This window comes from Cydia splendana, chromosome 18, assembly GCF_910591565.1.
Source record: "Cydia splendana chromosome 18, ilCydSple1.2, whole genome shotgun sequence".
Taxonomy (NCBI): Eukaryota; Metazoa; Arthropoda; class Insecta; order Lepidoptera; family Tortricidae; genus Cydia; species Cydia splendana.
This window is the reverse complement of record NC_085977.1, coordinates 6641018-6665873: the sequence shown is the minus strand read 5'-3', so window position 1 is coordinate 6665873 and position 24856 is coordinate 6641018. Positions and strand designations below refer to the sequence as shown.

Sequence of the window (24856 nt, the reverse complement as noted above, 5' to 3'; positions counted from 1 at the left end):
AGAAAAGTGCGTCTCAAAATGATTTTTTTTAAACAATTATGGCCTGGATGCGAGTCCTTCAAGCCAATTCTTACATGCGTAACAAGCATTCATTAAATGTAACAGATGTGATATATTTTGAGCTCGCATTTAATGGAAGTTAGAGCTAGCCGTCTATCAAGGCAAAATATAATATAGTAACGAAAACTAGAGTCTGTGCGGAAAGAGAAGAGTCGTAGAATGTATTGGATCCCATACATTTCACGACTCTTCTCTTTCCGCACAGACTCTACCAAGGAAGAATAAGCTTAAACTTTAGTTATTTTGTCTGTCTACCACAACTCATTCACGCGCTACAGTTAACGTCTCAACGTTTATTAGAAATAGGAGGGTAGTTACTCCTACGCGCGCGCGTTAGTTGTGCTAGAGCCGCTCGCACCAAGTAGCTACAGTCGCCATCATATCGGAGCGGCCGAGGTGTTAAAAGCCTGAATTATCAAGAAGTTAAAATGCACGTTCAGATATTCTTGAGGACCTTGGCTGCTCCAATACATCTGAAGGCGAATTTTGAGCCATTCTGAAATATCAAATAGGATAGCCGATGCAAAACGTAAGTATATAAACGCCATACTCCATAGACAAATCAACTAAATATATAGACGTACGCAGTGAACAATATATCATAAAATAGCCAACAGCAGCTTCGTGTTATTTTACATTTTGCACTAACTTATAGAATGATAAGTAATTAATTATATTTGACAATCTAGTCACTAGACTTAGGTATATCGACCGGGATATGAACCGTGATTAATTACCTTTTGCATTGTTTCCGAGTTCCCGATATTGCGACGCAATTACATGCATCTTGTTCACAGGTAACTGAAGATAGCGGGTGGGTGTCAAAGTTGTGCAGAATATAAAAGGTAATCACGGTACATATAAGTCTAGTGAAACTAACCGTAAATCATTCAAAACTGCAGTCTGGTCACTGCTTACTGCAATTCACCGTGCAGCGCCATATGCAAAAATTCTCCTTGATCTAACGGCATTTATGCGTTAGAGGGAGCAAATGATATTGCTATCTCATTCTACCGCATGGCTGCCTCCCTTGGAGTGGCCGGCGATGGCCCATTGTGTACTGGGGCCTTTACGTTCACCCCCACATTTCATTCAGTAGTTGATTTGTCCATGGTTACAAAGGATGTATCAATTTCGTTGTATGTATCCAGATTCGTATAATGCATCACAGCACTCCGATTATAGCTAGTTTTCTACATATAGGGTAATATGCGACCCTATCTATAAAGAAATTATTGTCGATAGATATAGTGTTTAACTCTTCATCAGTTTGTGCGCTCGCTCGTTGGCGTCCTTCAGAGTGTCCACGTTCGAATCGGCCTGGGAAAAGAACATAATTGTTATTAATTACGATTGATTTTAAGGGCCTAGTTTCCCCTCTGGGTTGGAAGGTCAGATGGCAGTCGCTTTCGTAAAAACTAGTGCCTACGTCAAATCATGGGGTTAGTTGTTAAGCGGACCCCATGCAGGCTCCCATGAGCCGTGGCTAAATGCCGGGATAACGCGAGGAAGAAGAAGAAGAATTACGATTGATTTTTATTTATACAAATAAAATTTATAACTTTGAGAAAAGAAAGGTACGGCTGTCTTGTGTTTTTGTTCGACTTGGCAGTGTCACTGCTCCCAGATACAGTTTCAATATTTAAACACTATTTAAAGAACCGACATAAGTAACATGTCACTTCTGCAGTCGACTATGAAACTAATTAATAAGGCGGTACTTTATTATTTTGCGAATTAGCAATTTTTGTTTTATTAAATACTAGACAACATCTGAAAACATTGTTAATGCCGTTTAGTCTACAGAATGTGCCAAGGATATCATCCATAAACGATCATCACTGATCAACGAAAAGGCTTTATATGAATTGTATCCAATTGACAGGTTTTCAGTTTAGAAATTATCGGAAAATCGGTTTTTCTCATAGTAAATATTTACCGGTTGCATTCCCAGTGTTATCAATAGCGAGCTTCTCTACCCTATAAGCGGTTAACTTTGGCAACTGTTTGAGCTATCGATGGCTTTGATTCTTCTACTCGTGTTGCGACTAAGTCCTTGATCTCAGGATTTCAGCTTCATGCTATGAGGAATTTTGTCTTTCGTCTGTACACGGCCTGATAGATTCATTACATTACATCTATCCTTTCGCCGGACATTTTCAGCTATCTCGCTGTTAAGAGGGGCAAAAAAATAATCACTACACCTTATAAAACAAAGTCCCCCGCCGTGTTTGTGTGTTTGTTTGTATGTTCGTGATTCTTGAGGAAGCAGGTTTAGGTGTATAATTTGTTAGTTAGGGTCGCTAGTAATATAATTTTATCACAAAGTTCCTATGGTCACCTCCTATGTTCATCATCACTACCATCAGATCAGCTCGATAGTACCACACACCTACCTACATAAAAATATTGCAAGTAAATAAAAGATTGTAAAATTATTTCCTTACCTTACGCTGGATGCGCTCAATCTGGTTATTCTGGTTGGAGAGCTCGGAGCCGATGTCAAGAGCCATGTTCCTTAGATTGCCGATGTTGGTGTTCACCTGCACCATGCACTCCTCCATCTCGTCTTCCAGGGCATCGTTTGTTATCCTGGAATGTTTGATAACCCTCATTTAGAAGTAAATATGAAGAGCGGCGGCGCTGTAATTGGATGCTGTTTAGCAAAAATGTGTCAACTCACATAAATTTTGCGATTAAATGTTAACTTTAAGCGTCAATTTTTTTGAGTTGACATCTTATTGCAAAATTAATGTGGGTGTTGACACACATTAGGTATAAGGATCCAATTATTAGTCTGTTCGGAAAGAGAAGAGTCGTGGAATGTATTGGGTCCCATACATTCCACGACTTTTCTCTTTCCGCACAGACTTTACCAGATGGTCTTAAATGTTTACTGAGGAGGTTAGACATTGTCTTAGGAATCAATATTAATTGAAGAGCACACCAAAGTAAATTTCTGTCTCGAAGACCACCTGATGATAACGATAAATATCACCCCGGTTAATCTTCATTGGCTCAAACGATAGGTACTCGTAAGCAAATGTGTACGTGCCAAGAAGCAGCTATTATCTGAAAGGTCAGCGACTATGGCAACAAGTAGAAAAATTCAATCAACCCTATATTTTATACAGGGTGGCCAAAAAATAAGTGCACTCCCGTTGACAGGGAAGATTTATAATAGACAGAAAACATCCTTAACTCAGGAGCAAATATTTGTGGTGACCATACAAATAAATGCAATTACCGGGATTCGAACCCGGGACCTTCGTAGGCAGGGTCACTACCAGTAGCATGATAATCCAAGTAGGTACCTATACGAGTATATGTGCTTTTTCAATGTCAAGTATTAGGTATGTGTTTTTTCAATGAAGAATTTATGATGATGATAACTAACCTGCCAATGTATCCGGTCATAGGCCCACAGCCATTCCGCTCGTCGGTCATCACTCGCTGCGGCTGGTTATTGACCACCTTGCCCTCGTTCTTGCCGGTCCATACGTCGTTGTCTGTCTTCTTTTTAGCAGGACCTCTGTAATACGATTGAAAAATTTATAGTCTGTATCTTTAGGTATTTAAAAAAGAGTAAACAAAATCTACATCTATCAAAACGAAAACATTACATGATCAAATAATGTAGGTTAAAGTCAGGTCGTTCAGTGACAGATCCAGGTGGTTTTGTATTTTGTTGGTTAATTTGTTATAACTACCCGAAAATGTACAAATTATTTGTTTACTTTTATTTAATTACCTAAAGATACAGAGTATAGTTGCGGTTTTCATCGGGTTTTTCTCTATAGGAAGATGAAGTAAAGGCGGAGCTATTTGTATTTTAAGAAACAGCATAATTTCCACGAAGGAAAAGAAATTCCTGGGAAGGACCTCCAGCACCTTTTTAATTTAACTAAATAAACCTCGATAGCGTTCGACAAGTATTATCTGGCAACAATGTCGTCTTCTGACAGTTGTCATTCAGTGTTAATATTCAACGTCTACCTATGTCGGATTAAAAACAAATTAATTAACTTAATATTATTGATGATCAAATTGATCAACGCTTCTACAATAATACAATGATACTTGGATATTCTTTTATGACTTTAACACAAAAATAAAAACACTATCTAAAAGTAAAAGTGAACCTGTAGAAATGTAGAGAAATGTCGATGAAAGAATGATTTTTTTGACGTTATGTTAAGTATGTTTTACAATGATATAATAATTTACATACTTATTTAAGCGAATTGTCGTATATTTAAAGTATCAAACGAGATTTGCCATGCTTACGTACTTTTTCCAGGGAAGTGTGCAGAGCCCGCACCACTTTTCCATCTCCTTGAGACTCTTCTCAGCTTGGTGCATGTCGGTATGCACGGTGTTCATCCCCTTCTCGATGTTATCCAGTTGCTCTGTGAGTCAAAAATACAATAATTACAATTATTAAACATCAGTCTTCAAAAACAGCCAGACCCACTTTTATTTGCCGGTGGCAAATATTCAAGTTTAGGAAGAGAAGGCATAAAATTTCGATTCAGAGATACATAAATGACACGGACAAATAAGTTGGTTACACATTCATTCCGAATCTACACAAGTACACATTTATAACAAATATACGATACGACACATCGATCGACAGTAACATCGCATGCACAGGGCAGCAAAACAAAGTGCACTAGCTCAGTCAGTAGTGCAGTCAAGTGCAGAAATCCAAGACGCAACAGCCAATAATGGTATTTTTTGGGGACTGTTTTATTAGACTTTATAGGCGTCTTGGTTCTTTGCCCTCTGGAAGATGCGAAAATTGAGTGAAGCGGACCTAGCACCTGCTGGGAGATCGCGCTAGGGACAAGAAGAGAAGAAGATGGCTACATCTGACACATATGTCGCAGTCAAATTTGGTCCGGGTTCGATCTGAAGCCGAAAATCCAAGCTACGATCAAGTATTCATTCCCTTTCAAATACATATTTGCAACGTGGTCTGTGAAAAGAAATGAGCAAGAGTTGTTTTGGATTTTGAACTCCGGATTAATTACAGGGTCTGTATACGGCCGCCCGAGTTTAGATGGGGAACAGGAGACACTCTATTTTTTTGTTAACTCAGATGTTAATGGCATAATGGATCACAAAAGGAAACACCTTGGCGTCTGTCTGTACGTCTGTCACAGGCGTTTATCGCAATTACCATTTTTGTTTGATCAGAGTTTGCGCTACATTTTCATCCATCGGTTACCCCGGGTCAATAGGGCCAGATTATCCATAGAGGCCTATGGATGTGTCCAGCGCTGCCTATGGGCCCTGCGGCCCTAATAACTACCTAACGGTAGAGGGCTTTCGAGACGAATTGGAGGAATCTATTTGGCTTAATCCGGCCCTATGTGCCAAATCAGTTCAAGGAGCGGCAGCGGGTGATTCATGCCAACGTACTACATACTCCAATCATGTGCCAGTTGCATAGTAAGCTAAGAAACTCAGGTATTGTCCAAAGATGTAAGCCATTCGTACACGGACACACATATATCGGAAAAATAAAGAGCATATCTATCGTCGGTGCGCTTGCCAAGTCTGATTTGTGCTAAGTTTGATTGTCATGAAATGGGAACTGTGAATAAAGCCGTTTAGATAGCAAAATAAATCACGTGCATTGACTGAAACTCTAGCTTTTAAAATGGAATCGATAATTTATGTGCTGAAGTTTTTGGTAAAGTTAAGCTACCGTGGAGTGAAAATAAATAAATTAAATATTTTAAATAAAGTTTTCAGTTTAAACCACACAGTTTATAAGGGTATTAGAATTTTGTAATATATAAATCCGTAAAACTTTTGTCTGGAAATATTTTTGGCGGTTGTTTTATTTAGTATATTGCATGCTTTTTGTACTGTTGTTTAATTTACAATCTTACGAGTATTTTTTTACCTATCAGTTTGCTATTTGCATATATTTTTCCTATACTTTTCAACAAATTTACACGAAACAGAATTGGCAAACGCACCAGCGACACAAGGATGCCAACATCTTTGTAAGGATTGAAACTAACGGATTTATATGCAGAATGCAGTACCCTTTTAGTCTTCCTCATGCCTCTTTGTCAGCTAACCCTACGACGTTTTAACAGGCGGTTAATTTAAGTTTATCATTAAATTAATAACATTAACATTACAAAGGTAATATGAATGAATGGTTCTTACCTCCCTGGTCGTCGAGAGCGACAAGGCATTTTATGCCAGCTTCCTTGCTCTAGCAGCGTTAAAAGAAGGTAAGTGTTAGGTTTTGGTAATTGTGGTAACGTATTTATGTCATGTTAGATGGCTCTGCATTCTCGTTATAGTTCGGGGTTAATTGAACGAGAACTGATTCTTATTTTACTGAGATCTGAATAATCTACATGAATATAAAGTTGGTGATGGAGTTTGTGTTTTTCACTCGTATATGCATTCATGGCTAAACTTAATAATAGATATATTTGCGCATCTAGTGTCAAAGGCTGAGAATGCTGAGATATATGTGCTTTTCTTGTCAACTATGGTTTTATGCCCGTAAATTTTATATCTTTTTCGTTATTTATAATAAATATTTTTTTAGAAACGAGTCAACCTCAAAACTAAGCACAGTATAAAATAACAAAATTTAATTGTTCTCGTTCAATTCCCGTCGCTATCCCGCGAAGAATGTAGAGCGTACTTGAGGGAATGTTTGTTTATTATGTAGAGTCAAAGTAGAGGGTTGAAAAAGTGTGTAGAGTTACCTCTTCGGTGAGCGCCAACAGGCGGCGGGTGGTTTCCAACGACTGAAACAGTAGAGCGTGTAAGTAAATAAGAAATAAGAAACTTAAAACTACATAGTATAAATAACAAGAGGGGTAAATGAAAAAAATTACGGAACCGTCTACACACAACTTTAGTCCAGTCCTTTAGGGTGTGTGTATTATTTGAAATTTGTAGTTTTAGAGCAAAAAATTCAAGAAATATTGTATTGATACTACCTACTTAATTATAATTAAGTATCTATTGAGAGTGTGGACCATATATTTGTAGTATTGGTCTATAGTTACTACGGTACCTAACAGATTTCACCTTCAGATTTCAGATCAGCGATCCCGGTAAAATTAGAAGTGAGCTTTTTATGTTAAAAATATAAATCAAATAAAAATAACCTTTATTCCACCATAATTACATTTTTTTCTTTTTTTTTACATTTCCTTTGCATGCTTCGAGCAACACCGGCTTCCGACACATCGGAAGGGAGGGGCCCAAGCGATATCTCACCGTACAAATCTTTCTGCCATTTTTCGCGGGGGGAAAGGTGCACACAGTCGCACTTCTCACACACTTACATACAAAATCCAATCTGTAATGACGACACAAATACATAGAAAATGACACACGTCAAAGACAAATCTTGCAAACCTCGATCTCTTTTTGTGTACGGACGAGTGACAAGTGTCACAACACGCACACTAACTGTAGTAGTATTGAACCTATTCAATAAATGCTCTATGCTTTTGACGTACGACACGACATGGTGTCAGGTGTGAAAATATAATATAAAATATTATAATTAATATTTTAGAGTAAATGTAATGCCGGATTTTTAGGAGACTGATACTAAAATGGCGAAAAATAATAATAGTGTGTATGCTACAATACAGCAACCGGAACCCTTGAAAGAACAAGGGAACATGGCTGTCAACTGGAGAGAATGGAAATCTGCTTTTGATTATTTCCTAATTGCATCAGGGCGCGACGAGGCTTCTTCGAAAGATAAGTGTGCAATATTTCTGCATGTCATAGGAAAGTTTGGACGTGAAATTTTACAAGAATTCGAACTTGATGACAAGTCCGATTACGAGAAGCTAGTAAAAGTATTTACAGAACGTTTTGACCCAAAGAAAAACGTTAACTTTGAACGGCATACTTTCTTGGAAACGTATCAAGACGATTCCTTTGATAAATATTTGAGCGATTTGAAAATCAAAAGTAAAAGTTGCGAATTTAGTACTCTCAAAGATAGCCTTATTTTAACGCAGATAATAAGAGGCCTAAAGGATAGTCACATGCGTGAACGATTACTTTCAAAGTCTTCATTAGATCTAGACCAGGCTGTAGCATATTGTCGCGCGGCGGAGCGAGCCAGCGTGCAAGCGGCAGCGTGTCGGAGTGTAAAAACAGAACAAACCACACCTGCGTTGGAAGAACTGTCACGTGGACGCAGCGTACCCGGCGGTAGCGGCTACGGCTTCGGGACGAGAACGCGTGGTGGTGGAATGAGAGGACGCGGAGGTCATGGTGGCTTCACGCGTGGTGCGTTTGCCGGCCGAGGCTAACGTCGCGACGCGGAGTGTGGCAAGTGCGGTGGATGGCACGCCGCTAATGACAGTTGTCCAGCATCTAACGTGAAGTGTTTCAGGTGCGAGCGCGCTGGACATTTTGCTAAAACCTGCCGCGAGAGGCTGATAAGAGAGATTGCGATTGACGGAAAAGACGGTGAGGACTGTACTGATAATGATGGTGAGTTTTTGCATGAAAACATTTACATTGATGTGATGAACAGTGATGAATCGCCATGGTTCGAGAACATATTGATTAATAATGTGCCAATAAGGGTTAAATTAGATTGCGGTGCTGATGCGTCTGTAATGCCATTGAAGTGTTTTACACAGGCGGGCTTTGATACTATTAGTACATTGCGTAAAACTAACACGGTGCTTAAGGAAGTCAGTCATAATCGTTTGCCTGTTGTAGGATATTTCATGGCAAATATGAAATGCAAACTGCGTACCTCAATACAAAAGGTGTATGTTCTAGACATGGAGTGTAATACTTTATTGGGGCGGAAGGCATGCACTGACCTGCAACTAATTAAGAGAATTGATGAATTGCATGTAGAGGACTCGGTATATGAGGGTATAGGCTGCCTGCCTTCCGTTATCAAAATTTCTATTGACGAAACAGTACAACCTGTTATTTCGGCTTCCAGGAGAATACCGTTGTGTTTGCAACCTCGTCTGAAAGAGGAACTGGATGAAATGGAAAAGTTGAGTATTATAAAACGCGAAGAGGGTCCCACTGATTGGGTATCGCCTATAGTCATAGTAGAGAAACCAGACAAGAAGTTACGCATCTGCCTGGATCCCTTGCATTAGAACAAAGCTGTACGCAGAAGCCACTTTCAACTGCCGACGCTGGATGAGGTCGCAAGTGAGATGGATGGTGCTAAGTACTTTTCGAAGCTTGATGCTTGTAAAGGGTTTTGGATGCTTAAGCTTGATGATGCTAGTTCGAAGTTCTGCACATTTGCGACACCTTTTGGCAGATATCGCTTTCTCAGGATGCCTTTCGGTATCAATTGTGCGCCCGAAATATTTCACAATGAAATGGTTAAAATATTCAAGACAGAAGGAGTAGCTGTCTATATTGATGATTTGATAGTTTTTGGTCGTACAAAAAGTGAACACGATGCGAGATTGCAAGAAGTATTTAATAGAGCCAAGATAAATGGTGTGAAATTCAATAAAGCGAAGTGTGTTTTCAACAACAGAGAAGTCCAATATCTAGGTCATATATTTAGCGCTGAAGGGATGCATCCTGATCCAAAGCGAGTTACAGCAATAAGAGATATGCCTGCACCGTTGAACAGAAAAGAGCTAGAACGATTTTTGGGTGTTACGAACTACTTATCTCGCTTTATCCCAAATTATTCAAACATTGCGGCTCCATTACGAGATTTGATGAAAAAGGATTGTGAGTTCCAGTGGAGTGATGCACATAAACGAATTTTCGATGAGTTGAAGAACAGAATTTGCTGTGCCCCGGTGCTAAGATACTACTCACCAGACGAAGAAGTGACAGTCTCCGTTGACGCGAGTTCGCGCGGCCTGGGTGCTGTTTTACTACAACAAGGGCGACCGGTGGCCTACGCGGCGCGAACACTCACGCCAGCTGAATCGCGTTGGGCACAAATTGAGAAGGAACTTCTGGCGATTGTGTTCGGGTGTACGCGTTTTCACCAGTACATTTACGGCCATAATAAAGTTAGTATTGAGACTGACCATAAACCCCTGGAGTCCATATTAAAAAAAAACACTGAGCAGTACCCCGGTGAGACTGCAGCGTATGCTAATGAAACTTCACGGTTACGCTTTCCAAATTCGCTACAAGCCAGGGAAGCTCTTGTACTTAGCAGATACGTTATCTCGTGCTCCATCAGAACAGGGTTCGGATGAAGACGTGCATGCCGATGTCACTATACACGTAAATAATTTGATCGAGTGTCTTAACGTGTCAAAAAATAGAATTAATCAAATCAGAGAAGCGACTAACAAAGATGAAATATTACAGCGATTAAAGGACTATTATTTAAATGGTTGGCCTAGTAATAAAAATTAAGCCAATGATATCACTGGGCCATATTGGACCTTTCAAAATGAGATTCACGTCATTGACGGAATAGTATTTCGGAATCAGCAAATCATAATTCCCAAAACATTACGGAGAGAAATACTTTCAACAATACATGAGGGGCATTTGGGAATAGAGAAGTGCAAACGTCGTGCTAAGGAGTTGGTTTGGTGGCCGGGCATGGGCGTGGACATCGAGCAGCTGGTACAGCGCTGCGAGCCTTGCCAGCGACACCGCGCGGCACAGCCTCGTGAACCATTATGTCCCCATCCCGTGCCGAGCTTGCCGTGGCAAGTAGTCGCTGCTGACCTTTTCGAGTTTCAACAAAAACACTATCTACTTGTCGTAGACTATTACTCGAAATATTTTGAAGTGGCGTCCTTAAACAGTTTAACAAGTGGCACTATTATTAATCATCTGAAAAACTTTTTTGGGCGGTTAGGAATACCACAGAAGGTAGTGACTGATAATGGTCCTCAATTTTCTGCGCAAGAATTCAGGCAATTTGCTGCATTCTATGGTTTTGAACATGTGACGAGTTCACCGCTTTATGCCCGTTCTAACGGGTTGGTTGAACGGAATGTACAGACAGTAAAAAAACTATTTACCAAGGCACAAGAGGACCGCACTGATTGGCAGTTGGCGTTGCTTAATTTTAGGAACACTCCAATATCTGGAGAGGAGTATTCGCCAGCACAACTGTTGATGGGACGCAGGCTCAGAACACGACTTCCATGTACGGACGAAAGCTTGAAACCCGAAACAGTGAATCCTGCCACAATTAAAAAAGTACGTCAAGAAAAAACAACACAGGTCAAGGAGTATTACGATCGTGGTACCAGAAGCCTGCTCCATCTCACACCAGGTGAAACTGTCCACATGCGTGACAACAACGTCTGGGTACCCGCTAGAGTTGCAGGCGTCGCACGCGGAGAGCGCTCGTACTGGCTTACCACACAAAACGGTCGAACATACCGAAGAAATCGACTACAAATCTTACAGCGGAACAAACGCGCGTCTGCTTCAGCTTCCCCAACAACTCCAATCACCACTAACAGATACAGTGATCTAGATTTTGTCCTTCCAGACTCAGACGAGGACGCAACACATCCACCACCTAATCCAACTGCAGTTCCTCGATCTCCTCAGGGTGAACGCGAATCAGGTGGTAGTGGTACGGTTACTAGAAGCGGGAGACAAGTGCGCCCGCCACAAAGATTTAGTTTTGACTAATCTTCTTTGTTTAATTTATTTATTTTACTGACGGGAGATAGAATGTTATGTTGTATTTTTATAATTTTTGTATTTTCTACTTATCTATCTGCATCTTGTTGAGTGTTGTTAACTTATTACTTAATTCGTTATAAGAAGGAAGATGTAGTAGTATTGAACCTATTCAATAAATGCTCTATGCTTTTGACGTACGACACGACACTAACACATTTTCGTTGAAGTATGTTATTGTATTCTGAGAGATGAGAAGTCGGATTTGTCGCTCGACCGATCCGCAATTTGTACTGAGCGAGCAAAATCGATAAATCCAACAATTACATGAGACTAAAATATAATAATTGTGTTTGAATGTAATTAAACGTATGATATGTAAAAAAAATATTACATGTGAAATGTAACACTTTCTTTTTGTAGATTTGATGTCCCCGACCTCTTTTTATAACAAAAAACCGAGCAAACAGGCATTTTTGTGCAGCAGTGTTCACGCGCGCGTCTGGACTCGGTCTAGTGAAAAATCCAAGTGCAACTAGTTTTATTACCCGCGCTAGATTAGATTGACGCGCTAATCTTGTACCTCGGCAGAGGGGAAATAGTGCGAATGCCGCCTCCCTTCCGTGTTGCTCGAAGTTTGCATGCATACATTTTTTGTTGCATATTCCATTTTGTTGTACTTATTAAAATAAAATATAGAATTGTATAACATGCTAGTATAGGTATTATTAAAAATATAAATTAGTATAAAATTTAAACTACACTGAGAGAAAAATCATTAGTAAACTAAACCAGGAATTAAAAAATAGTTCTGTACTGGGGGAAAAAATGAAATTTAGTAATAATTATAGACGTTTCACTATTTCTGTAAAGTTTATGTATTTCTACAAACAGCTCAGTAATCCTAAATCTAATTTCAACAAACAGATAATAGAAATTGCAAAAACTAATAGAAATTGCAAAAGTCAATTTGTTCCTCTTAGTTGACTCTCCTTGTCCCCGGATTAAGTTTATTTTTGTAATTCTAAGTGTGTTTTTGTTATCCTTTTCTCTCAGTGTAAGTACCTAGGTAACATGTAGTTACAATGCACAAAAATCTACGACACATTTCTCCCTCAAAATCGCGATTTGACAATTTAAAATTGAACTTCATTGACACCAGCTAAATCTGGGTGCAGTGGATTAAACAAGCAGTATAATAAAGCAAAACCCCATTTATGATATCTTCCAAATAGCTGTGGAAATATTTATACCTAAGTCCTAAGTTTATCATTAATATTTCCTAACTTGGCGCGCGTCCAAATACCTCCATGTCCATTGGAATATCGTGATACGTAGATACACTTCTGTCAAAAATCAATTTCATTTTTGCATGTTTATGAAAGATTTTAATTTAATTTCAGATAATTGTCTTTTAATGATTTTTGAGTGGACATGACACTTGTTTACGTTGTTTGTTATGCGCAGTGCCGCAAGGTCGCTGCACATGCGTCCAGGGGGCCAATTCGAACGTACCTTTTGATATCTAAATTATATCATTTTGTTATCATTCACTAGTTGTTCGAATCCAACATGTATTGAAGCCAGTGAGACCAACAGGCTAATAACTAAATAACACCATTTAGATTTTCAAAATATAAGTCCGAATTGACCTCCAGTAACCGTCTGACCTTGTTGGCGACATCTCTGGATTTGGCTTGTACTTGTTCGAGCTCGGTGCCCTGTCCCACGCCTTCCACGGCTGCCATTCTGAAAAACAAAACAATGTAAAGGCGTGTTTGCACGCTTGCCACTTGAAAAAAAACAAAAGAAAACGTACAGTTGGGTAGCGAAATATAATTATTGTATGCCAGTTATAATAGCGCTCAATGAATTGAATGAATGAAGTTTTTAAATTATCTTGTGTTAAGTAGGTAATTGAAAATTTTATGACGCAATTAACATTATGTAGGTACAGTTGACGTCAAAGATATGTTTACACTTTTCGCCTTATTACAAAGGAGTAAGGTACAAACGTGTAAACATATCTTTTTTTGTTGTTTGTCATATCTTTGACGTCGACTGTACATATCTACCATCTAAAATTTCTGTTTACCATTTAAAAGTTCAGTATTTCATAGCGTTAGTTCTACCTATGAACGAACTACAAAGAGTTGTGTACTAGCTATATGAACTAGCTATTATAGGTAGGGTATGCAAATGAGCTCCATGGGCCTAAAAGGTCAAGGTAGACTTAGCACGAAAACTCAAGTGGGGCATGTATCGATCTAACTTGAACTATTTCTTTATCTATGCCGATTATGAATCCTTATAAATAAGTTAATATATAAAAATCGATTATTGTTTTTTTTTAACGTTTCAAATGCTTTTAATGAGACTATTTGCGCAACGCTTTTAAATGATAGTTTTATGACTTATGACTTACTTATTATAAGTGTAGGTGCGTGGTAGATGGCGAAGAGTCAGTTGGTATAATCACAGTTATCCTTAGTAAAGGAATAGTTGCACTAATACGCAGAACAACAATGAACTTAGTGACAGGACCGTTTTACCGCAGTACGGCGCATTCGACTAGCTACCTGCTACGGATGGAACTGAACGGAGCATGCGCAGTGTGAACGAACCCTGAAAAACCATGCGCGGTCATATATTTGATGTATTGGACTGGACAGTGGAAATTTTCTTAGAACTATTTAAATATAACTCTTATTTTTTTTGTCATATATATTTTGGCAATGCAGAATTTCAAAAGGGAGATATTACAATACTCCCTTTTGGACTTATCAATTTTTACAAATCCTTACTTTTCCGATAAGTAAAATTGGTAATAGGTTCTTATTTTTTATTATTTTAATAATGATGAACGATAATTCTACTCGTCGATAGATGGCGTGATGGCGTCATTTATTTGCCTATGGACAAAAATCTATTACTGGGTAATTCATTGAGTAGATCAGTGGTGGGAAAAGTACGGCCCGCGGGCCATCTGCGGCCCGCGAATGGATTTTATCCGGCCCGCCGCCGGTCCTATGAAATAATTAGTATATGGCATTGGCCCTCGAATCCACGATTATCGCAAATCAAAATAAATTTTGGCTACAATTCTGGCCCTCCACTTAAATTTCCTAAACTTTTTGGCCCCCCATGAAGAAAGTTTGCCCACCACTGGAGTAGATCTTCAGTTTTTACTGCACATGAAAAATCGTCGAAAGTACAAAAATAAATGAAAATTACGTACCTCTTACCAGGTAGGGGTAGGTGTAGATGTACGAGTATTGTAGTGAATCGGTAGTATCTCTTAATTATTTTTGGATAATCTCCGATGATAGAGGCAATGCAACCTGTTTCTAAAGTAAATAACATAGGTACTTAATTTTTACAAATTTTGTAAATATTTTATTTAAATTCAACGACATTTAATACACACTTTGGCACGATAGGGTTAAGTCTTAATTTGGCGTGTTAATTTTATAACGATCATTGTAGGTACATACACAATAACCAGTACAAAATATATATTAACCTAGGACAATATTTTTATTCATAATAGGTATACTTATCCCTATACCTGACGACCTGGTAAAGGTCGCGGGAATCCGCTGGATTCGGGTGGCGCAAGACCGGTCATTGTGGCACTCTTTGGGGGAGGTCTATGTCCAGCAGTGGATGTCCTCTGGCTGATATGATGATGATGATGATGATGACGATGATGATGATACTTTTAAAAAGCAATGCAATGCAATGCATGCCCATACTATTGTCTATTATATTAGCTTCCTCTAGTATTCAGTATCATGCTACATTTCTTGAATAAATGGCTGTTACAAAAATATTTGAAGTATGTATTATTGGAAACAATCCTGTTTTAAACTTCATTTTCCATAAGACACAATCTCAATTTCTGGCACATAATAAATTACCCTACAATGTAATATTGGTTAAGAAGTTATTGTCAAATAGACGTATCTAGGCAGTGTTTAATTCTTCATAAGTTTGTGCGCTTTCTCGTTGGCTATTTTCAATTCCTCCACATTTGAATCGGTCTGCGAAAAGAAAAAAATCTTATTAGGGCTGATTTAGACGGCGCACGAACTCGCATGCGATTTTAGTTACATTGCGGCCTGTTGGTTATGTCCAAAAGTCAACCGACCGATCAAAAACGAAATGTAATAAAACTCGCATGCGAGTTCTCGCATCGTCTAAATGAACCCTTATATGTACATTGGCGTCCAAAAGTGCATGGAGATGTTTCAACCATAATATTAAGGCATTACCATAGAATAAATAAAAGTACTAGATACAGAAGACTCATTCTCTAACACAGGGGTCTTCAAACTTTTTTACCTGAGGGCCATATTGCGCCTCAGAATTGCGCCGGGGGGGGGGGGGGGGGGTTATGTGGTTGGTTGCTGCTGTTACTGTTAGGGCTGTGAACACCTGGAGCCTGGCTCCCGCGGGCCGGATTGGACCGCTGTCGGCGGGCCGGATTGGAACGCTTCGCGGGCCGGATTTGGCCCGCGGGCCGGGGTTTGGAGAGCCCTGCTCTAACAAAACGCGTCTGTTACGATCAGGACAGATATGACCGCTAGGTGGCGACAGCGCCACGCGCGGCTTATGGCTAGCCACCAAAATTGGTGTGGAACGGATGTACTTTTAGCTACCTGTAGCAAAGCGACGAAATCGCGGAGTGTGCCACGCCTGGCATTACGGACGACATCTATCCATGCACTTTTGAACGCCACTGTACATTCGATTCTCTTGCTAGGAAGTCGATTCCAATTACCAATTTGTTATATTTTGAACTGGTTTTGATCCGACGTTGACGATCGTCTCGGTGATTGGAGCGCATCTCACGCACGACTTTAGGTGACAGTCCATTTCCAACGACGGCTGCACTACTCTTCATTTTACTATAGAAATTGACAATAACACCCACGCGTTCAGTACCAGTAGTGCAGCTGCTGTCAGAAATGGAATGTTACCCTTTCACTTCATATCGCATGCAGCGTGAGCGAGGGTTGTGTCAAAATAAGATCAAAACCTTAGCAAGTGTGAAATCTGCATCGGGTCCTAGGACGTCTAATTACCCCCAACATTGGAAACCAAAGTAAAATTGTTAGTATTTTTTATTAGTGCTCCGTACAAAACTTTGTTCACAGAACACTTATATGAGAGACCGAAGTTAGGTCTTGCAAATCGGGTAAATGCGTTTTAGTTAAGCAGAAGATGCCTATCAAGCGATAGGTACCAAACATTGTTAAGGGCTGATTTAGACGGCGCGCGAATTCACATGTGATTTTAGTTACATTGCGGACTGTTGGTTACGTCCAGATCAAAAAGAATAGATAGTATAGAGGGGTCCTGTCATTGTAAATTGTGTAGTCACTGTAAATTTACTGCCATCTATCGACACACTACTAAAACTCAAAATGAAATCGTATAAAGTTATCAAAAAATGTATATATATGGATAAATGATTTTATTATTTTTATATCATTTTGATCCATGTTCATTCACTGATATCTATGTGTTAAAATTGTTAAATATGAAACGGTGTCGTCACGCCATCTAGCCGAGGATAGGCTAAAGGTGTGTGCGCCATCTATTCGAGAATGACTTTTGCTTGAATTCCGAGGCACGTTTTTTCCTTAGACTTTATTCGTCTTATACGAAGTTACATATGTCTTTGGTCCAGATCAACCGAGTCAACCGACCAATCAAAACCCGCAATGTAATGAAACTCGCATGCGAGTTCTCGCATCGTCTAAATGAGCCCTAAATTAAAGGAAATATTCTCCTTACCTTATTCTCCATTCGCTTAAGCTGGTTATTCTGGTTTTCGAGCTCGGAGCTGATGTCGAGAGCCATGTTCCTCAGATTGCCGATGTTGGTGTTCACTTGCACCATGCACTCCTCCATCTCGTCTTCCATTGCGTCGTTTGTTATCCTGAAATATAAGTGTCTTCAAATGACTGTGCGTTAAGTCTAGGAAGAACTTCAAACACATCAGTTGGTAACGCATATGGTACTTATAAAAAGTCTGTATCTTTAGGTATTTAAATAAAAGTAAACAAAATCTACCCTCAAATGGCTCCTTAAGCCAGTCGAGGGTAGATAAAAACATTACACGATCAAATAATGTAGGTTAAAGTCAGGTCATTCAGTGACAGATCCAGGCGGTTTTGTATTTGTTTGGCAAACCAATACTACTACCCTAAAATGTACAAATTATTTGTTTACTTTTATTTACATAAATACCTAAACATACAGAGATAATAAAGGATACTAGAGACCCGTTGCGGCGTCGAAACGTCGCTAGAATACAGGAATTCAAATAGTGAAATGAGTAGTTAGAAAAATAAAAACCGACTTCAATACAGATTGAAACGCAAGACTCGGTAAAAACCACTTGTTTATTAATTTTCTTAAAAATAACTGAACCGATTTGGAATTTTTGAAATCGAAAGTTTTTATTAAATATTACTTTAAAACCACCTACTGGGTGCCAATGGGCAAAGTCCTAGTAGGCTCACGCGAAGGTGGTAGAATAACTTGATGAGTACATAATGAGGAGATAATGTACATGTCGAGAATTGTCCAGAGATTGCTCAAGACCACACAACTTTTAGAATGACTTGCTTTGTCGCGCGCGACTCCATACCTGAAGTCGAGCTTGACATGAAGAATCGCAACGCAACGCAAGTCACACAAATTTTATTGGTCAGGAGAAGTGGAGATCGAGGAGGATTTTGCCTAGCAGTGCATGGCTATAGGCTATTAATAATAACTGACCTGCCAATGTATCCGGTCATAGGTCCACAACCATTTCGGTCGTCGGTCATCACCCGCGGCGGTTGGCTGCTCACCACCTTGCCGTCGTTCTTCCCGCTCCAAACATCGTCGTCCGATTTCATTTTAGGGGGACCTCTGCAATAAAAATAAAATGAATTCTAATTCTTTTTGTAGTCTTGTAATAACTACAAGCTTTTATTTAGTTTCACCTGTCCCGTTGTCTGTCTGTAATCAAATCTTGCAAGTTAAATTTGATCCACTTCCCGATCGGATGACAATGCAATATTATGGTACCATCGAGCTGATCTGATGATGAAGACAGGAGGTGGCCATAGGAACTCTGTGATGAAACAACGCAACCTAATTGTGTTAGGGGCATTTAGAATTGTCGTAAGAAAAGTACAGTCAGCGATAAAAGCTTGTAACAAAAATGTAATTTTTGCCAAAAACTTATTTTTCAAATATCTTGAGTACGGTGACAGGCTTCAACTCAATAAATTAAGTTCATTTTAAGGTTATAAACTGTATGGAGATGACAGCTGTCACCGTACCCAAGCTACGAGCTACGTGAAAAAGACTATAACCCAGAAATCTGAGATTTTCAATAGGGATGTAAAACCAAAGCTTATGTACCTTTTCCAGGGGAGTGTGCAGAGGCCGCACCACTTTTCCATCTCCTTAAGACTCTGTTTAGCTTGGTTCAAGTCCGAATGCACGTCGTTCAACCCCCTTTCGATGTTATCCAGCTTTTCTGTGAGTTACAATTACAATACCTACATATTTTGTAAAAATCTGAGCTTCCGAGGAGAGCACATTTATAAATTAGGTTTCAGATGCCCGGAAGCGACATCAGCGTGGCATCTGAGGGCCTTGTTCTTCCATATTCGTGCGATAGAGAGACAAATAAAGACATTTCGATTTTAGTTTCTCGCGGTAGCCGTGAATTTGGCCACAAGCATTTTAAAATATGATGGATTAATAGTGGTTTTTACCTCCCTGGTCGTCGAGGGCGACAAGGCATTGTATGCCTGCTTCCTTGCTCTACGCAGCATTAAAAGAAAGGACAAGTGTAAGCCAGGGATTTGCACGATATTTGGTAACCATTGCGTTCCGGTCCATAATGCCCCAGGTATGACCGTCCTACCCCAGACACGGGACTAACTAACTAATATGGCTCAGCGATCCAAAGAGGATCTTGGCCTCCGAAACGAGAGCACGCCACTTTTCCCGATCCTGCGCCGTTTCCTGCCAATTATCGGCTTGAAGCTGACGCAGGTCCGCTTCCACACTGTCTCCCCAGCGGTATCTGGGCCGACCTACCGGGCGGCCACCAGTTGGTCTTCCCAGGTACGCCCTCTTGGCAGCCCGATCCTCTCCCATTCTTAATAGGTGACCGAACCAGCGAAGTCTGTGGGATTTCGTTTCGCCGATGATATTGGGTTGGGTAGGCACGGGACAATATGGACAATTTGACCTTTTTTGTTTAATGCCTCTGGTCCAAAGAAATTGTAGACTGAGCGAATTACTTTGCATTTTAAGTGAAGCCAGTTAATTATTCTAATGAATGATTATCCATGTAGGTAGTGTTGTAGTTTACTCTATTTTCATGTTATCCCGACATATGCTTAAGGGGCCCGTATTTCCCCAGGTTCCCCTACTTCTAAAAGGCAAATATTAGGATTTAATAAAATGACAGTACCTCTTCGGTGAGTGCCAATAGGTGGCGGGTGACATCCAACGACTGAAAGATAAAAAAAATGCATTTGTATAAAGAAGTCGTTGCGTAGGTATATAACCGATAGGTAGGTACTAGGCTAATTCGCCAGTAACTGGCCACCGGCCAATAACTGGCCACCATAAACTAAAAATGAATTTTATTCACCTATAAACAGAGTTCATTTTAGTATACGGTTTCTTATTATAATTCTGTTTATAGGTGAATAGAATTCATTTTTTTTTAGTTTAGGGTGGCCAGTTACTAACAAGTGGCTAGTTACTGGCGAATTACCTATTACGCTCCGCGACTGTTACTCCATTTAGGGTCCTAGCTAATTTGGTTGTTCCATACTTACGCTATGAAATGTCCAATTTAGCTAGAACCCTAAATGGCGTAACAATCACGGAGCGTGACTGTAGGTACAATATCACGAAGAAGGTATAACAATATTTTGGTACAATATCTTAAAGATATTGAGTGATGGATGCTTCGAGCAACACCGGCTTCCGACACATCGGAAGGGAGGGGCCCAAGCGATATCTCACCGTACAAATCTTTCTGCCATTTTTCGCGGGGGGAAAGGTGCACACAGTCGCACTTCTCACACACTTACATACAAAATCCAATCTATAATGACGACACAAATACATAGAAAATGACACACGTCAAAGACAAATCTTGCAAACCTCGATCTCTTTTTGTGTACGGACGAGTGACAAGTGTCACAACACGCACACTAACACATTTTCGTTGAAGTATGTTATTGTATTCTGAGAGATGAGAAGTCGGATTTGTCGCTCGACCGATCCGCAATTTGTACTGAGCGAGCAAAATCGATAAATCCAACAATTACATGAGACTAAAATATAATAATTATGTTTGAATGTAATTAAACGTATGATATGTAAAAAAAAATATTACATGTGAAATGTAACACTTTCTTTTTGTAAATGTGATGTCCCCGACCTCTTTTTATAACAAAAAACTGATGAGCAAACAGGCATTTTTGTGCAGCAGTGTTCACGCGCGCGTCTGGACTCGGTCTAGTGAAAAATCCAAGTGCAACTAGTTTTATTACCCGCGCTAGATTAGATTGACGCGCGAATCTTGTACCTCGGCAGAGGGGAAATAGTGCGAATGCCGCCTCCCTTCCGTGTTGCTCGAAGGATGGATGTAATATAATAAAATCTTTTTCATTTATATTAGTCGGAATTTAATTAATGCTAGTAATAGACGGAGAGCTGAACAGCTGCCAGGCGCCCGGATTAATTAATAATGATAGTATGGCACATTAACTAGAGGGATTTCGTTGCTCTATAAATTGCAAATTTCCGTAGCTAGCTCTTAGACCATAATAATAGATGCAACCTCATAGCCACGTCAAATTAAGCCGAATTTGGGCAAGCTGCGGAAATAATTCGTGTAGTTTTGAAAATTGGTACAGGCATACCTTGTGGTGTCCAGATAAAGATACTAAAAGTCCTCGAGGGTAGGGGGTGTGCTGGGGGTGTAGAGGGGGGTTGAAGGTACCTTTTTCATATTTTTGCTGATATGTCGAATATCTGTACGAATAGCATTATAATTACTTCCGACAAAAGTTTTAATATAAATTTACTACAAATTTGGTTATGTTTATTTTTACTCTGCGATCAATACTTTAGGAGCTCCAGCTGTTAAAGTTAAATAAGAGATAAAAGATTGACTGTTTAAGAAAACGTCGTATTTTCGTAATGCCTGCTGCTGATAAAATATGTATAAAAAAACCGGCCAAGAGCATGTCGGGCCATACTCAGTGTAGGGTTCCGTAGTTACCCGTCCGTCAAAATATACTATTTGCAAAAACTCAAAACCTGCTCGACCGATTAGGTTTGCAATATTTTTCCTTGAAAGTCTTTATTAAGCTTTACTTTCAAGATCTTTTTCATATTTTTTGGAGCCATGGTTCAAATGTTAGGGGAACTAAAGTGGAAAACACAACTTTTTTTCTTTCAGATCATTATTTCCGAAAATATTAAGTTGATCATAAAATAGTTCTTGAAGACCCTTATTCGTTTTAAAAGACCTATCCAACGACACCCCATACTATAGGGTGGAAGCGAAAAAAAAATTCATCCTACTTTAATGTAGGGCAGCCACCATACGAACAACGAACGAATAAGGGTCTTCAAGAACCATTTTTAGATCAACTGAATATTTTCGGAAATAATCGATCTGAAAGAAAAAAGGTTGTGCTTTACCCTTTAGTTCGCTAAATTTTTGAACCATGGGTCCAAAAAATATGAAAAAAATCGTGAAAACAAAGCTTAGTAAAGACTTTCAAGAAAAAATATAGCGAACCTAATCGGTATAGCTGTTTTTGAGTTTTGGCAAATAGTCTATTTTGACAGACGGGTAACTACGATACCCTACACTGAGCATGGCCCGACATGCTCATGGCCTATTTTTTTATACATATTTTATCAGCAGGTCGCTTAGCTTGCTTACTCTAAGCTATTTTTTTTATTTATGATGAACAATTACAAAAGAACTACGTTTTCTTAAACCATCTATTTTTTATCACATATTTAACTTTAACAGCCTGTAGCTCCTAAAGTATTGATCGCAGAGTAAAAATAAACATAACCAAATTTGTAGTAAATTTTATGTAAAACTTTTATTCTAAGTAATTATAATGCTATTCGTACAGATATTCGAGATATGAGCAAAAATATGAAAAAAGGTACCTTCGACCCCCCTCTACACCCCCAGCACACCCCCTACCCTCGAGGACTTTTAGTATGTTTATCTGGACACCACAAGGTATACCTGTACCAATTTTCACAACTACACGAATTATTTCCGCAGATTTTTCTAATTTGCTTAGGCTATCAGGATGCAATCGAAAATAGGCGGCCAATGGTCAACCACATGTCAACCATATGTATGGACTGACGTTTATCTGACATGACGTACCTATACATTTGATGTGCCCCTCCCCCGCAAAAAACGGCAGACTATTTTGTACCGAAAATTTTAGACATGGCGTCTCCGTTGGTTATATCCTCTAAGTGTTAGGTACAGGAACTGTCTGACCTTGTTGGCAACAGCTCTCGATCTCGCTTGTATTTGCTCGAGCTCGGTTCCGTGCCCTACGCCTTCCACAGCTGCCATTCTGAAACAATAAAACTGTGATATGCCGCGTTTGAACGCCTGTCACTTAAAAAAAACTTTAACTACTTAATGAGCTTAATGTCGTAATTTATGAAGAATGACTTCTTGCCAGGTGTATCGTACTTAGTCATACATACTTACTGTATACATATTTCAATGTTTACTTGTCTGATTTTTTTGTCATTATTAGAGTGAATTGCTGAAAAATTGTACATAGTTAATTTAAAAATTTAATTTATTTTAAATTTTTGTAAATGTAATATGGGTTTTTAAGACCTGAAATAAATGATTTTTATTTTATTTATTTATAAGCACCTGTAATTAGTCTAAAGTTAATTGATTCCATTGTGTTACGACAGTTAAGGCATTACTATTTCAGTTTGATGCATGAAAGTGTGTTAGCGTATGCTATAGCCTTATATGTGTACGAATGAAGAACAATAAATAAATTTACATAGTTCATTTTCGTAACACAAATGAATCAATTAAGACTAAACACAGCTTCTTAACTGCGCTTAATTAGGTACGTACATTTTTTTTGCAATTCACTCATTAACTGATGTTCATTTTATATTATGGAAATTTAGACTTTGACCAGTTTATGACTTATAATATAATATCTAATACTCGTGTTGCCTACCTGTGACGGTATGAGCCGATAACAAAATTAGGTACTTATGTAAATATACCTACAGATATGAAAATGTGAAATAAAGCAATTTAACAGTAGACACGAACACCCGATTATTGAACACTAATGGCTAATTAAATAGTAATAAAACATTAACCCCCTTATTCATAAAACTTTACGGGCCTGATTTAGTTAAATTATGCTTTATCCCTTTCTTACAAATACATAAGTCAAAATGACAGATAAGGACATACGATTATTGGCTAATTGAGGTTTGTAGCGCGCTTATGAACAAGGGGCTAAGTGTATAAAATAAATTATTATTAAATGTAAATTATAAAATAAATCATCATACTAAAGGGTTTTCAAGTGCATAATACTTTTAAAATAAAACTTTCATATGTTTGTGGAGGTCAAATATCGTGGGTTCAAACCCCGGTTGTGCTGTACCTACCTATAAGTTGATCAGAAAAAATCTTTCTCGAAAAAAAATGCTAAAAGATGACCAAAAATTCCGCAGGATCTTTATCATACGTGGAAAAGAGGTTAATGCTATATGACTTACTTGTTTTTATTTTGCGGCTAAGATGACGTAAAGATGGATCACATATATATCCTTTGTGATGCTACAGATGAACTGAAAAGAGCATGCGCAGTAGAAAAGTCCTGAAAGTAAATGCGCAGACATAAGTCTAGACATGTTAGCCATGACTCATTTTCATATTCGTATTAGTCCGTCACCATAGCAGTGCTCTCATGGCATTATTATAAGCGCTTATCAAGTCTAAAGGGGCCCACTGATTAACAGTCCGCCGGACGGAATCGGCCTGTCAGTTAGGAACAAAAAGTTGACAGTTCCGTACAACTGACAGGCAGATATCATT

At 39.0% G+C, this 24856-nt stretch overlaps 2 protein-coding genes across 2 annotated transcripts; both read right to left on the bottom strand.

Moving 5' to 3' along the window:
- Positions 1–1121: 1121 nt before the first annotated feature.
- On the bottom strand, positions 1122–13451 carry LOC134799475 (synaptosomal-associated protein 25-like). Its single transcript, XM_063771884.1, has 7 exons — positions 13353–13451; positions 6807–6848; positions 6250–6298; positions 4352–4469; positions 3458–3592; positions 2508–2652; positions 1122–1380 (listed from the first exon to the last, which is right to left on the bottom strand). The coding sequence occupies exons 1-7, from the start codon at positions 13428–13430 to the stop codon at positions 1315–1317; spliced, it is 633 nt and encodes a 210-aa protein (XP_063627954.1). The 5' UTR covers positions 13431–13451; the 3' UTR covers positions 1122–1314.
- Positions 13452–15636: 2185 nt separating this feature from the next.
- On the bottom strand, positions 15637–23341 carry LOC134799476 (synaptosomal-associated protein 25-like). The gene is made up of 7 exons (XM_063771885.1): positions 23264–23341; positions 20174–20215; positions 19467–19515; positions 19108–19225; positions 18475–18609; positions 17485–17629; positions 15637–15725 (listed from the first exon to the last, which is right to left on the bottom strand). Exons 1-7 carry the CDS (start codon positions 23339–23341, stop codon positions 15660–15662), a joined length of 633 nt encoding a protein of 210 aa, XP_063627955.1. The 3' UTR covers positions 15637–15659.
- Positions 23342–24856: the final 1515 nt, after the last annotated feature.

Coding starts and splice junctions, on each gene's coding strand:
- LOC134799476 (XM_063771885.1), bottom strand. CDS start 23,341: ATGGCAGCTGTGGAAGGCGTAGGGCACGGAACCGAGCTCGAGCAAATA. Junction 18,610..19,107: donor TGCACACTCCCCTGGAAAAG/GTACATAAGCTT, acceptor TTTTTATTGCAG/AGGTCCCCCTAAAATGAAAT. Junction 17,630..18,474: donor ATGACCGGATACATTGGCAG/GTCAGTTATTAT, acceptor CTTATATTTCAG/GATAACAAACGACGCAATGG.
- LOC134799475 (XM_063771884.1), bottom strand. CDS start 13,430: ATGGCAGCCGTGGAAGGCGTGGGACAGGGCACCGAGCTCGAACAAGTA. Junction 4,470..6,249: donor CGCTCTCGACGACCAGGGAG/GTAAGAACCATT, acceptor TTTGACTCACAG/AGCAACTGGATAACATCGAG. Junction 3,593..4,351: donor TGCACACTTCCCTGGAAAAA/GTACGTAAGCAT, acceptor ATCGTATTACAG/AGGTCCTGCTAAAAAGAAGA.